The following is a 15,389-nucleotide window of genomic DNA, read 5'->3' as shown; positions in this document are numbered from 1 at the left end:
TCTTTGGTTTTCTTTTTCCAACATTACTTTGGCTGTTTGGGATTTTCTCTGGTTCCCTATAAGTTTTAGAATTATAGCTCTGTGAATCTAGCTCTGTGAAGAATGCTGGTGTTATTTTGATAGGGATTGCATTGAATGTGTAGATTACTTTAATCGACATTTAGCAATATTTGTTCTTCTGATCCTTGAGCGTGGAATGTTTTCCCATTTCTTTGCGTCTTCTTCAGTTTCTTACATAAGCTTTCTGTAGTTTTCACTGTACAGATCCAAATCAACCTCTTTGGTTAGGTTGATTCTTAGGTATCTTATGGTTTTTGCTGCAGTTACAAATGGGATCAATTTCCTGATATCTCTTTCTGTTGCTTCATTATTGGTGTATAGAAATTCAGCCAGTTTCTATTTCTTTGATTTTATGTCCTGCAACTTTGCTAAATTCATGTATGAGCTCTAGCAGTTTTTTTGGTGGAGTTTTTAGGGTTTTCCATGTAGAGTAAGTATCTTGTCATCTTGGAAGAGTGAAAGTTTGACTTCTTCCTTGCCAATTTGTATGCCTTTTATTTATTTTGTTGTCTGACTGCTGAGGCTACGACTTCCAGTACTATGTTGAACAACAGTGGTGACAGTGGACATCCTTGTTGTGTTCCTGACTTTAGGGGGAAAGCGCTCAGTTTTTCCCCATTGAGGATGATAGCTGTGGGCCTTTCATATAAGGCCTTGTGATGTTGAGATATGTTCTGTCCATCCCACTTTCTTGAGGGTTTTTATCAAGAAAGGGTGCTGTATTTTGTCAGATGCATTTTCTTTCTTTTTTTTTTTTTAATGTTTATTTATTATTAAGAGACAGACACAGAGCGTGAGCAGGGAAGGGGCAGAGAGAGGGGGAGACATAGAATCTGAAGTAGGCTCCAGGCTCTGAGCTGTCAGCACAGAGCCCGACACGGGGCTCAAACTCACAAACTGCGAGATCATGACCTGAGCCGAAGTCGGTCGCTTAACCAGCTGAGCGACCCAGGCGCTCCTGTCAGATGCATTTTCTGTATCTATTGAGAGGATCATAGGTTTCTTATCCTTTATTTTATTAATGTTGTGTATCACGTTGTTGGATTTGTGAATATTGAACCAGTCCTGCAGCCCAGGAATAAATCCTATTTGATTATAATGAATAATTCTTTTTTTTAATGTTTATTTTTGAGAGGGAGAGAGAGACTGAGCACAAGTGGGAGAGGGGCAGCGAGAGAGGGAGACACAGAATCACAAGCAGGCTCCAGGCTGAACTGTCAGCACAGAGACTGACGCAGGGCTCGAACCCATGAACTGTTAGATCATGACGTGATTCGAAGTTGGATGCTTAACCAACTGAGCCACCCAGGCACCCCAATGAATAAATCTTTTAACATACTGTTGAATTTGATTTGCCTAGTATCTTGTTGAGAATTTTTGCATCCAGGTTCATCAGGGATATTGGCCTATAACTTTCCTTTTTATTGGGGTCTTTGTTTTTGGAGTCAAGGTAATGCTGGCTTCGTAGAATGAGTTTGGAAGCTTTCCTTCCGTTTCTGTTTTCTGGAATAGTTTGAGAAGAATAGGTATTAACTCTGCTTTAAACATCTGATAGGATTCCCCTGGGAAGCCATCTGGCCCAGGACTCTCTTTTTGTTGGGAGATTTTTGATAACTGATTCAATTTCTTTGCTGGCTGTGGGCCTGTTCAAATTTTCTATTTCTTATCATTTGAATTTTGGTCGTGTGTGTCCATTTCTTCCAGATTGCCCAGTTTGTTGGCATAAAATTTTTCATAGTATTAACAACTGTTTGTATTTCTGTGGTGTTGGTTGTGATCTCTCCTCTTTCGTTACTGATTTTTATCTTTGTGGGTCCTGTTTTTTTGATACGTCTGGCTAGTGGTTTATCAATTTTATTTATTCTTTCAAAGAACTAGTCTTCAATTTCATTGATCTGTCTACTGGGTTTTTTTGTTTCTATATCATTTATTTCTGCTGTTATCTTTATTATTTTCCTTTTTCTGCTTGTTTTAGACTTTATTTGCTGCTGCTTTTGTAGCTCCTTTAGGCGTGAGGTTAGGTTGTGTATTTGAGACCATTCTTGCTTCTCGAGATAGGCCTGAATAGCAATGTACTTTCCTCTTAGGACTGCCTTTGCTGTATCCCACAGGGTTTCGACTGTCGTGTTTTCATTTTCATTGGCTTCCATGTATCTTTTTTTTAATCTCTTTTTCAATTTCCTGGTTAATCCGTTCATTCTTTAGTAAGATGTTCTTTAACCTCCGTGTATTTTTTCCTTTGGTTGATTTCAAGTTTCATAGCGTTGTGATCTGAAAATATGCATGGTATGATCTTGATCTTTTTATATCTATCGAGGACTGATTTGTGTGACCCAGGATGTGATCTATTCTGGAGAATATTCCATATGCACTAGAGAAGAATATGTATTCTGCTGTTTTAGGATGAAATGTTCTGAATGTATCTGTTAGGTCCTAATTAATTCTTGACCCTACCTTCCCCCTAATAGGATCTGAAGTGGAAAAGGGGAACTAATTTAACACCTAACTGATAAATAGAAAAAAACGTATAAATGTTACATTAATATACACATATGTTCTTTCATTTAGTCTTAACATTATGCACTTTTTAACATTCTTATTTTATAAATGAGGAAACTGAAATCCTGAAACATTGTTACATTCCAATATTAGAAAGTGGTAGAGGTTTGTAATTATGAACATTAGATTTTGGATACTTCCTCCCCCCCCCCCCCCCCCCCTTTCTCTCAGACAACTCTGTGACAGTTTAGGCTACAAGTCATTTATTAAAGAATATTCTTTAAAAGTAATTACTGTGTGATGGGTAGACAATGTGTTTAGGAATAAAGTACCATGATAATGTTTGCATTTGGAAACTGTCTTTGATTTTTTTAAATTCAGGCTTTTAATAAACTTTGGCAGATGGAATATAGTCAACTATAGCCATGTAAAATTTGTGATCGTTAAGCATTTAAACTAGTCTTAAAGTTCTTTTTTTAAGAAAAATTAAGTCCTATCCAAAACACATTAGTATTTTCCCCACTTTTAGCAACCTCCTAATTTGAACCAACTACCTCTAGTAAAGTGGGGCTTGGAGGAAGCAGAGGAAACATTATTAATAGGAAAGAGATGATAAATCAACTTTACTTTTTCACTAGTCAGTTCTCTCCAATCTTTTTTTCAGCTTTTAAAATATGATACATAAGATTGGAACTTCATCAGGTTTCTTGCTAGGCAGTGTGTTTCCTTTGATATGTTCAGTACAAATAGGTCAACAAGCAAATTCCCAGAATTACATAGCCGTTACATGGAGGAAAAAAACAAGCATTTTTGTATAGATTATCAGCAACTAGTCCTATTTATGTGTGTATGTTTGTATGTATTTTCTTTTTTTTAATTTAAATTTTATTTAGTTAACATACAGTACAATATTGGTTTCAGGAGTAAAATTCAGTGATTCATCACTTACATACAACACCTGGTGCTCATCATTAAGTGTCTTCGTTAAGTACCACTCTAGCCCATCTTCCACCCACCTCCCTCCGTCAACCCATATATATGTCTTTTCTCTATCATTAAGAGTCTCTTGTTTGTTTCCCTCTCTTTTCTAGTCCTGTTTAATGAGTGGTAGAAAGCTGTGTATTACTGCTTCATGTAAAGTGCCTGAGTGCTTGTCCTTGACAGAGGAGCTAAACCATAGACAGCCAATGCTAAATCTGAGAACCTAAGATAAGCTTTTAAGTAATTCCTTTTTTTTTTTAAATGCTTCTTTATTTATTTTTGAGAAGGAGGAAGAGGGAGAGAGAGACTGTGTGGGAGTTGCAGGAGGGAAATATAGAGGGAGAGAGAGAATCCCAAGCAGGCTCCACACTGTCAGCATAGAGCCCAGCATGGGGCTTGATCTCATGAACCATGAGATCATGACCTGAGCCAAAATCAATGGTCAGACGCTCAACCGACTGAGCCACCCAGATGCTCCCATTGAAGTCATTCTAATATGTAACTTTTAGGGATGTGTTAAAAGCCATAATGTCAAATGCTTTTTTTTTGAACTTTTATTATTATTAATTACTTCTATAAGATGATGATCACTGGTGACAATATAATTCACTTTCAGAAGTTTATTTTAATAGATGAAGAAGCCATTTGTGACTAGAACCAAGATAAATTAAGTGATCATTTAATAAGTGTACAAGTAGTAATTATATCATTTGGCACATATGCTTTAATGCTTTTGAAAATATTTATACCTGTTTTAGTCCATTCCAGTGATTAATGGAAGAGAATTACAGAATCCTCTCATTGTTCAACTTTGTGATCAGTGGGACAATCCAGCACCTGTACCACAGGTCAAAATAAGTCTCGTGAAAGCTAACAATTTAAAGGTAAGTTTTAAAACATCCTTATATAATTTTCGTCTACTTGAACTTTTGGGTTTCATTGTCATAATGTTATTAGATGTCATATTTTTAAAAACATAGTCTTACATAACCTTGATTATTGTTTAGTTTAAATCACCTTAAAGATTTTTCATAATTATTTTGAGGAACTAAACTTCATATCTTGCAAGCAATGTAGTAAGGGGCAGTATTCTACAGTTATGATTCTTTCAATACTAGTATGTATTTGGATTTCAGATTAGGATGAATAGAGACACTGAGAAAGTGAGTAAAGGCAAATATAGTGGCCTACAATATGGGTTAAGGAATAGGCATTACTTGGGAAACTTAAGCTAAAGGTGATCAAAAAGCATCATGTGAGTACCTGTCCTCCATACCTTATGGAGTGCTACCAGGGCCTGGGCATAGCTGCTAGACTTATACTGAGTTATATTCTAGGATATGGGACAAGCACGAGTATCACCTTGTAATGTTTGGGGGCAAACATTGTGCTTAATACCAAGAAGTCCTAGATTAGGTACCACCTGTTTACACGAGCACTGGGATTGCCAGCTTCTTGGGTTCTAGTGGGAACTTGGGGTGCCTGGTACAGAATTGGAGGCCCTCCTGTGAGGGGAAATGGGAGAAGCTGCTTGTCCCTTGCAAAGTTGTATTGTGACATAGTCCCTCCTAATGAAGTCAATTAATTTGTCCCAGTCAGGTTGTTACCAGGCAGCACAGAGACAATTCCCTGGGTTGTCTTCAGCCAGGCTTAAGTATCCTTCTATGAACATTTTATCATTTTAGTGGATAAAAACAGTTGAGATTATGTAAATATTCAGTTGTCTGAAAAATAATCCATTAATTCAATAAGAACTCGTAACAGGTTTCTAGGACCTGACACATTGATCTTAAAAGTCATATGGGAAATTAAAATGCCAAGAATGGCTTGGGATCCACATAGACTTATTTTCATAGTAAAATAGTCAGGGTCAGTCTTTCTGTTAAGAAAGACTGTGGTATTGCTGCTATACACCCGGAAGTAGAAGACATGCTTCTTGGGCTTAGCAACAAGAATTTAGGACCCAGATGGAAGAAATACTTTGAGAAAAATGAGTTGAGAGGTAAATGGATCAAAGGGTAAATGAGATAAGTAAAATAAAGGATTTTATTTTGTCATTTTGATTGTGCCTTCTCATTTTCGCCTATTGCTTTTTTGCATGTACCTACCATATTTCCTAACTTTTAGGTTCCATTAAGCAGAAATGGACATCAGAGCTTAGGAAAGAGTCTGATATTCTGCTACAACAGTTTACAAATTCACTTTTGTTGTCAGTGTTTGCGTTTAAGAGAGTTAAACTGATTATTTTCTACCACAAGTAAGAATATTAGTCTAGTTTCACAGAAGTATTTGTAGAAAGCTGAGAGATTCTTTTAACCAGTGATGAGTACCATTGATTTTTATTCATTGGAAAGTGAAAGCTTGGTTGTCACTAAGAAGGTAGTGTTGCAACAGAGGTCTAAGGAACGCGTCTGAGTAAACATGAAGAGAAAGATGAGTAACAATGGACATGTTATCTTGATGCCTTGACTTAAATGTATATTTATGGTATATTTATGTTTATTTCACCTGTGCCATTCCCCCACCCCACCTCCTCAGCCCCTATTTTGGAATGTACCTTCAGTGTTTGTATAACCAACCTTCACTTGAAATATCATTGCTGTTGAAGCAGTGAGCATTGAATTCTGCAACTTAGTAACTGAAATACACTAAATTATAGTTTAATTGATCAAGATGAGAAGTTGTTCTTTGGGTTAAGTAATTATATATTACATTATTTCTACTAGTTCAGATTAGGAAATCAAAGATTGTAGAAGTGTGTGCAAGTACAAATTTTAAAATAGTAATGGAGGAAACGAACATTGTAATAGGGGAAAAGAATTTGTTCTCTAGAATTGTCTAATTAACCGTTTTGTTTTGTTTTGTTTTGTTTTTAGCTTACTCCTTCAAACCAACAACATAAAACAGATGAAAGGGGCAGGGCTAATTTGGGAGTGTTCAGTGTTTATGCCCCTAGGTAAGAACCAAAAGTTTGATAGTTATTAGTCATATAAAAATTGAGTTTTCTTATTCCTTGCCGAAGTTAAGAGTAATAATTAGCCTTCTATTTAGTGTTAGGTAGTAGATGGAACTGAACAGGAGTAGAGACGTTTTGTAAATGAGTTTAACTTTGTATAAGTTGTCTCAATTTTTAAGCTATAACTATAATGTAATTAGAACTCTTTGTCTCTCTTTTTCTCCCTCCTGTTAGAGGAGAACATGTGATGCAGGTTAGAGCCATTTATAACAAAAGTAACATAGAAGGACCTATAATTAAGTTAATGATTCTTCCGGACCCTGAAAAACCTATTCGTCTCAATATTAAATATGACAAAGATGCTTCCTTTTTAGCAGGGGGTATTTTCACTGGTGAGTAAGTCACAAATTTCAAATAGATTTGTAATGATAATTGCTTTTTACACTAGTGGAATAAATTATTTATTCTAGATATTCAGCATGATAAAAAACAAGCCTGCATAGCATTTTAAATGGCAAAGAAAAGGTTTGATTTAACTATATCTTCTTTCATCTCTATTGTACATTCCCTTAATGGTCAAGAATGAACGGAAAGTTTGTACATAAGCTGAGAGCCTGTGGTAATGGAGTTTGTGTTTGTTCATTCACTGGATTGTGAAGTTCTGCAAAAGAAGGATCGCAAGAACTGTGGCAGTTCTATTAAATAGGTTGTAATGTCATCTTCAACCAAATAGAACCAGGATTGTTTAACTTAATTTGGATGAAAACATCAGAATTTATTATTAAAGCTATTTCAGAACAAAAAACATTTCCTAAATACCTGCGATGTCCAGACACTGTATTGGGCTCTTGGTTCCAATAATGAATACAACAATTGCCAATGAGTTCTGTCTACTGTAGAAAACACTTAAGTAAGCAGATAATTTCAGTGTAGTCTGGCAGTGTAGTCTTCCTATTTTCAATAGGAAATGGTACTTACTTTATATGGGTAATTTTCTTGAAGACTTTGTTTTCTTAAAGGGATGAATTCCTATACATAGTTATAAGCAGTAGAAACAAGCAGACCAAAAAGTTTAGATTATAAAATTAATAATTTTTAATAATTGTTACATATATACATAGCCTTTATACTCATAATTTTAAGTCTGTTTTAAGAGGTAAGACCTATTTCCTGTCATTAAAAAACTATATCCATCAGGGGTGCCTGGGTGGCTCAGTCGGTTGAGCATCCTACTCTTGGTTTCAGCTCAGGTTATGATCTCACGGTTTGTGGGTTCTAGCCCCACGTTAGTCTCTAAGCGCTGGTGCGGAGCCTACTTGGGATTCATTCATTCACTCATTCATTTTCTCTCTCTCTCCATCTCTCCCCCTCTCCCCCTCTCCCCCCTTCTGCCCCTCCCCCACTCACATGCTTGTGCACACTTGCACTTTCTCTCTCTCCCTCCTTCCCTCCCTCCAAGTAAACAAAACTTTAAAAAATTATACCCATCATATGGGTGCCAAGTGAATAAAACCGTAAAATACACACTGAATTCTCAGAATACATAAAGCACATGGATTTATGACCAGTTGCCTTATTCTGTGTTGCTGAGTATCCACAGTCTAACCTTTTTGGTCTTGCATGGTAGAACTTCTAGCAAGGCAGATTGTGAAAATAAGGCAAAGGGTTAATAATAGTAAGGATGTATGTGTTAGATTTCTGGAAGAGATTTAGCATTAGAGTTGTCTGTCAGGATTAGTACATTTTTATAGACAGATTTTTGGGGAATGCTGATTACAGAATGGTTTTGTTTTCTTCAGAATTTCATTATTAACATTTAAACAAAATGTACACTTTAAGACATACGGTTATTTAACCAAATTCATTAAATGGACTAGGAAATAATTTTTTAATATTCACCATGACAGATTTTATGATTACTGTTATTTCTGAAGATGACAGTATCATCAAAAATATTAATCCAGCACGTATTTCCATGAAAATGTGGCAGCTGTCTAACAGTGGGAACCGACCACCAGCAAATGTAAGTTCTGGGGAAGCATTTTTAGAGGTTAAAATTAACTCTTACATTTAACTTAAATGTAATTTAATGCAAGAATGCAGTCTGTATATACTGAAGAACTACACATTAACCCACTTCATTACTTGAGATATGTATGTATATAAGTATATTAGAATATGTTTCAAAATTAAGTGTTGATTCTTTTGAAAAAGAGTAGCCTACATTGTGATATTCCTTGAACTTTAAGATATCTTACACTTTAAAATTACCTAAAGGACAGGGACACCAGGGTGGCTCAGTCAGTTAAGCAGCCAACTTCAGCTCAGGTCATTATCTTGCAGTTTGTGAGTTCGAGCCCTGTGTCAGGCTCTGTGCTGACAGCTTGAAGCCTGGAGCCTGCTTTGGATTCTGTGTCTGTCTCTCTCTCCATCCTTCCCTACCTCCCTCCCTCTCCCTCTCTCTGTCTCCCTCCCTCCCTCCCCTTCTCTCTGTCTCTGTCTCTCTCTCTCTCTCTCTCTCAAAATTAAATAAACGTTTAAAAAAATTCTAAAGGACAGTGGCACTGTTAAATACCACTAAGAGATAATATATAAAATGAGACGGTAAAGAGATGTGATGATATACTTACAGGGTACAGGAGGGAGGGTAGAGTGGTGAGAATAGTTGAGGGTCTAAGCAGCACAGTCCAATAGAAATATAATACAAGTCACACATAATATTTATATTTTTCTAGTGGATACATTAAAAGAGTAAAAACAAAGAAGTAAAATTAATTTTAAAGTAGTTTTAACCTAACATCAAGTTACCATTTAAACATGTACTCAGTATTTAAAGTTTATTAATGAGAATTTACATTCTTTTATGTTACCAGTCTTTGAAATTTCATGTGTGTTTTATGCTTACACCACCTTTCAGTTTGATCCAGATATATTTCAAGTGCTTAGTAGCCACATGGAGCTTTAACTAGGTTCTTTAATTTATACTGTCAGTCCCATCAGGCTGCTATTACCATGTCACCCCCACAGAGATCTTTTGTGTACCTTTTACATGGTATGTCACAGGGGCGCCTGGGTGGTTCAATCAGTTAAGCGTCCGACTTCAGCTGAGGTCATGATCTCACGGTTCATGGGTTCAAGCCCTGAGTCAGGCTCTGTGCTGACAGCTCAGAGGCTCGAGACTGCTTCAGATTCTGTGTCTCCCTCTGTCTATGCTCCTTCGCTGCTCACACTCTCTCTCTTTCTCTCTCAAAAATAAACATTAAAAAAAATTTTTTTTAATGGTTGTCCCCATGATTAATCTCATTATTGAATCTTAAATGCATTGTAGGGGCGCCTGGGTGGCTCAGTCGGTTAAGCATCCGACTTTGGCTCGGGTTGTGATTTCATGGTTCGTGAGTTCAAGCTCCACATTGGGCTCTGTGCTGACAGCTCGGAGCCTGGAGCCTGCTTCTGATTCTGTTTCCCTTTCTCTCTGCCCTTCCCCTGCTCATGCTCTGTCTCTCAAAAATAAATAAATGTAAAATTTGTTTTAATTTTAACGCATTGTAAAGATATATATGTATAGCTGTGTGTGTATGTATTTATAAATCCAGATGTGATCTGTGTATTTGCGTTTAGTGGAAATATAAAGGTTTCATCCTGATTTCTCCCTCCCCTCCTTCTCTCCTACTTCCTTTCTAGGCAGAAACATTTAGTTGTAATAAAATAAAAGATAATGACAAAGAAGATGGCTGCTTCTACTTCAGGTACTTCTCAAGTCATTTCATATTTTTATGCATAATTTGTTATAAAGTGATTTCAGCCTTGATGATGTTTGTCTGGCTCAGCTGGGGAAAAAGTAATTTATGATTGAAAAGAAAATGTTAGTGTTTTAGTTTTTCTCAGGAATTATTTTGAGAAAATAAGTATTTTGTTTGTAAGCTTTGTAAAATGGTTTGGGGAAGGATTGTTGTGATGGTTATATTAACTTTCAAAACTAGGATCAGAAAAATTTACATTATGTTGCCAGAGCACTTTATAATATATACATTTCTATAGTTCAAAACTTAAAAGGTATGAAGTAAAATAGGTAACTGAACTAGTTTTGTTTTTGTTTTTGTTGTTACAGTTTTACTAAATTACTTTGGATTGAATTCACTTGAATTGTTGCTTTTGTTTTCTGGACCTCTGCTGTGAAATATGAAAATTGTTTGCTTTTTTTCTTTTTTTTCCTCAAGTTAGTTAAAATACAGTGTACTCTTGGCTTCAGTAGTAGAAGCCAGTGATTGATGACTTACATATAACACCCAGTGCTCATCCCAACAAGTGCCCTCCTTAATGTCCATCACCCATTTTACCCACCCCTCACCCCCACACCCCCATTAAACCTCAGTTCTCTTTATTTAACAGTCTCTTATGGTTTGCCTCCCTCTCTGTTCGTATCTTATTTTTGCTTCCCTTCCCCTATAATCATCTTTTAGTTTCTCCACTTTACCTATGAGTGAAATCATGTGATATCTGTCTTTCTCTAACTTATTTCACTTAGCCTAATATCCTATGGTTCCATCCACATAGTTGCAAATGGCAAGATTTCATTTTTTTCATCACCGAGTAGTATTCCATATACATATAGATAGATAGATAGATAGATAGATAGATAGATAGATATGTTGATGGACATTTGAGCTTTTTCCATAATTTGGCTGTTGTTGATAGTGCTGCTATAAACAGTGATGTTCTTGTGCCCCTTTGAATCAGCATTTTTGTATCCTTTGAATAAATTCCTAGTACTGGAATTGCTGGGTCATAGGGTAGTTCTATTTAATTTTTTGAGGAACCTCCCCATGTTTTCCAGAGTGACTGCACCAGTTTACATTCCCACCAACAGTGCAAAAGTGTTCTCCTTTCTCCATATCTTGCCAACATCTGTTGTTTCCTGAGTTAATTTTAGCCATTCTGACAGGTGTCATTTGGTATCTCATTGTGGTTTTGATTTGTATTTCTCTGATAATGAGTAGTGTTGAGCATCTTTTCATATGTCTGTGTGCCATCTGGATGTCTTCTTTCGAAAAGCGTCTCTTCCTGTCTTTTGCCCATTTCTTCACTGGATCATTTGTGGGTTTTTTGGATGTTGAGTTTGGTAAGTTCTTTATAGATTTTGGATACTAATCCTTTATCTGATACATCATTTCCAAATATCTTCTCCCATTCCATTGGTTGCCTTTTAATTTTGCTGATTGTTTACTTTGCTGTGACGTCTCAGTAGTTCATTTTTGCTTTTGTTTCCTTTGACTCTGGAGACCTGTCAATAAGAAATTGCTGCAGCTGAGGTCAGAGAGGTTGTTGCCTGTTTTCTCTTCTAGGATTTTGATTATTTCCTGTTTCACATTTAGGTCTTTCATCCATTTTGGATTTATTTTTGTATATGGTGTGAGAAAGTGGTCCATTTTCATTCTTCTGCATGTCGCTGTCCAGTTCTCCCAGCACCATTTACTAAAGAGACTGTCTTTTTTTTTTCCATTGAATATTCTTTCCTGCTTTGTCAAAGATTAGTTGGCCACATATTTGTGGGTCTGTTTCTGGGTTCTCTATTCCATTGATCTGTGTGTCTGTTTTTGTGCCAATACCATAACTGTCCTTATGATTATAGCTTTGTAATACCAGTTAAAGTCTGGGTTTGTGATGCTTTCTGCTTTGGCTTTCTTTTTCAACATTACTTTGGCTATTTGGGGTCTTTTGTGGTTCCATACAAATTTTAGAATTGTTTGTTCTAGCTCTGAGAAGAATGCTGGTGTTATTTTGATAGGGATTGTATTGAATGTGTAGATGGCTTTGGATAGTATCAACATTTTAACGATATTTGTTCTTCTAATCCATGAGCATGGAATGTTTTTCCATTTCTTTGTGTCGTCTTCAATTTCTTTCATAAGCTTTCTATTGTTTATTGCTAGGTATTTTATGTTTTTTGGTGCAATTGTAAATGGGATCAATTACCTAATATAATCTCTCTTTGTCTTCATTATGGGTGTATAGAAATGCAACCGATTTCTGTACTTTGATTTAACATCCTGCGACTTTGCTGAATTCATGGATCAGCTCTAGCAGTTTTTTTGGTGGAGACTTTTGGGTTTTCCATGTAGACTAAGTATTGTGTCATCTTGGAAGAGTGAAAGTTTGACTTCTTCCTTTCCAATTTGTATGCCTTGTATTTCACTTTGTTGTCTGCTGAGGCTAGACTTCCAACACTATGCTAAACAACAGTGGTGACAGTGGACATCCCTGTTGTGTTCCTAATCTCAGAGGGAAAGCACTCTGTTGTTCCCATTGAGGATGATAATTAGCTGTGGGCCTTTCACATATGGCTTTTATGATGTTATGTTCCTTGTATCCCTACGTTCTTGAGGGTTTTTGTCAAGAAAGGATGCTGTATTTTGTCAAATGCTTTTTCTGCATCTATTGAGAGGGTCATACAGTTCTTATCCTTTATTAATGTGCACGTTTTTGGATTTGTGAATATTGAACCCGCCCTGCAGCTCAGGAATAAATCCCATTTGATCATAGTAAATAATTCTTTTAATTTACTGTTGAATTCGATTTACTAGTAGCTTGTTGGGAATTTTTTAAAAACATTTTTAAATGTTTATTTTTGAGAGAGAGAGAGAGCGAGCGAGCATGAGTGGGGGAGGGGCAGAGTGAGAGGGTGACATAGAATCAGAAGCAGGCTCCAGGCTCTGAGCTGTCAGCACAGAGCCCAATGAAGGACTCAAACCCATGAACCACGAGATATGACCTGAGCTGAACTCTGATGCTTAACTGACTGAGCCACCCAGGTTCTCCTTGAGAATTTTTGCATACATGTTCCTCAGGGATGTTGGCGTGTAATTCTCCTTTTTGTCTTTGTCTGGTTTTGGAATCAAGGTAATGCTGGCTTCATAGAGTGAGTTTGGAAGCTTTACTTCATTTGTATTTTTAGAACAGTTTGAGAAGAATAAGTATTAACTCTGCTTTAAATGTCTGGTAGAATTCCCCTGGGAAGCATCTGGCCCAGGACTCTTACTTTTTGGGAGATTTTTGATAACTGATTCAATTTCTTTTCTGGCTATGGGCCTGTTCAAATTTTCTGTTTCTTCCCATTTGCGTTTTGGTAGTGTGTGAGTGTTGCCATCTCTTCCAGATTGTTCAGTTTTTTGGCATAGAATTTTTCATAGTATTCTCTTATAATTTGTATTTCTGTGGTATTGGTTGTGACTTCTCCTCTTACATTCATGATGTTATCTATTTGGGTCCTCTCTTCTCTTTTTGATAAGTCTGGCTAGTGGTTTATCAATTTTGTTTATTCTCTCAAAAAGTCAGCTTTTAGTTTCATTGATTCTGCTGGGGGGGGTTTATTTTTGTTTTTGTTGGATTCTATATTGTTTATTTCTGCTCTAATCTTTATTATTTCCCTTTTGCTGGCTTTAGGCTCTATTTTTGTTCCTTTTCTAGCTCCTTTACGTGTAAGGTTAGGTTGTGTATTTGGGACCTTTCTTGCTTCTTAAGATAGGCCTGAATTGCAGTGTATTTTCCTCTTAAGAAGTGCTTTTCTACATCCCAAAGTGTTTGGACTGTTTCATTTTCATTGGCTTCCATGTGTTTTTAAATTTCTTCTTTAATTTGCCTGTTAACCCATTCATTCTTTAGTTTTTTAACCTCTGTGTTTTTGGGGGCTTTACAAATTTTTTCTTGTGGTTGATTTCAAGTTTCATAGTGTGACCTGAAAATATGCATGGTATGATCTCAGTCTTTCTGTACCTGTTGAGAACTGTTTTGTGACCCAATATGTGATCTGTTTTGGAGAATGTTCCATGTGTACTTGAGAAGAGTGTGTTCTGAATGAAATGTTCTGAATATATCTGTTAAGTCCATCTGGTCCAATGTGTCCTTCAGAGCCATTGTTTCCTTGTTGATTTTCTGCCTAGATGATCTGTACATTGTTGTAAGTGGAGTATTAAAGTTCCCTATTATCTATACATTTATTTATGTTTGTGATAATTATATATTTGGGTGCTTTCATAGTGGGGGCATAAACATTTACAAATGTCAGCTCTTCTTGATGGGTAGACCCTTAATTATGATAGAGTGCCCTTTTTCATCTCTTGTTACAGTCTGTTTTAAAATCTAGTTTGTTTGGGGCTCCTGGGTGGCTCTTAGATGGTTCTCCATCCTCATTTTCAATCTTCAGGTATCCTCATGCCTAAAATGAGTCTCTTGTAGGCAGCACATAAATGGATCTCATTTTCTTATCCATTCTGATATCCTGTGTCTTTTAATTGGGGCATTTAGTCCATTTATATTCACAGTGATTATTGAAAGATACGGATGTAGTGCTGTTGTATTATCTGTAGGTTTCATGTTTGTGGTGATGTCTCTGGTCCTTTGTAGTCTTTGCTGCTTTCCACTCACAGAATTCCCCTTAGGATCTCCTACAGGGCTGGTTTGGTGGTCATGAAATCCTTTAGTTTTTATCCGGGAAAGCCTTTATCTCTTCTATTTTGAATGACAGCCTTGCTGGATAAAGGATTCTTGACTGCATATTTTTCTTATTCAGCACATTGAATATTTTCTGCCACTCCCTTCCGGCCTGCCAAGTTTCACTGGACAAGTCTGCAACTACCCTTATGTGTCTGCCCTTGTAGGTTAAGGCCCATTTGTCCCTAGCTGCTTCCAGAATTCTCTCTTTATCTTTGTGTTTTGCCAGTTTCACTATGTGTCATGGTGTTGACCTGTTTTTGTTGATTTTGAAGGGAGTTCTCTGTGTCTCTTGGATTTGGATGCGTGTTTCCTTCCCTGGATTAGGGAAGTTCTCGGCTATAATTTGTTCAAATAAAACTTCTGCCCCTTTCTCCTGCTCCTCTTCTGGAACTTCTATGATATG

At 36.6% G+C, this 15,389-nt stretch overlaps 1 protein-coding gene across 1 annotated transcript in view; it reads left to right on the top strand.

Moving 5' to 3' along the window:
* SMCHD1 (structural maintenance of chromosomes flexible hinge domain containing 1) overlaps window positions 1-15,389 on the top strand; it is a 162,082-nt gene that overhangs the window by 84,225 nt on the left and 62,468 nt on the right. Inside the window, exons 30-34 of the mRNA XM_047827631.1 lie at window positions 4,299-4,424; window positions 6,417-6,496; window positions 6,731-6,888; window positions 8,404-8,519; window positions 10,178-10,242. Coding sequence (XP_047683587.1) covers window positions 4,299-4,424; window positions 6,417-6,496; window positions 6,731-6,888; window positions 8,404-8,519; window positions 10,178-10,242 — 545 coding nt within the window. The remainder of the gene's footprint in view (window positions 1-4,298; window positions 4,425-6,416; window positions 6,497-6,730; window positions 6,889-8,403; window positions 8,520-10,177; window positions 10,243-15,389) is intronic.

The sequence above is a fragment of the Prionailurus viverrinus genome, chromosome D3 (assembly GCF_022837055.1).
Source record: "Prionailurus viverrinus isolate Anna chromosome D3, UM_Priviv_1.0, whole genome shotgun sequence".
Lineage (NCBI taxonomy): Eukaryota > Metazoa > Chordata > Mammalia > Carnivora > Felidae > Prionailurus > Prionailurus viverrinus.
This window is presented reverse-complemented; position numbering and strand designations above follow the sequence as displayed.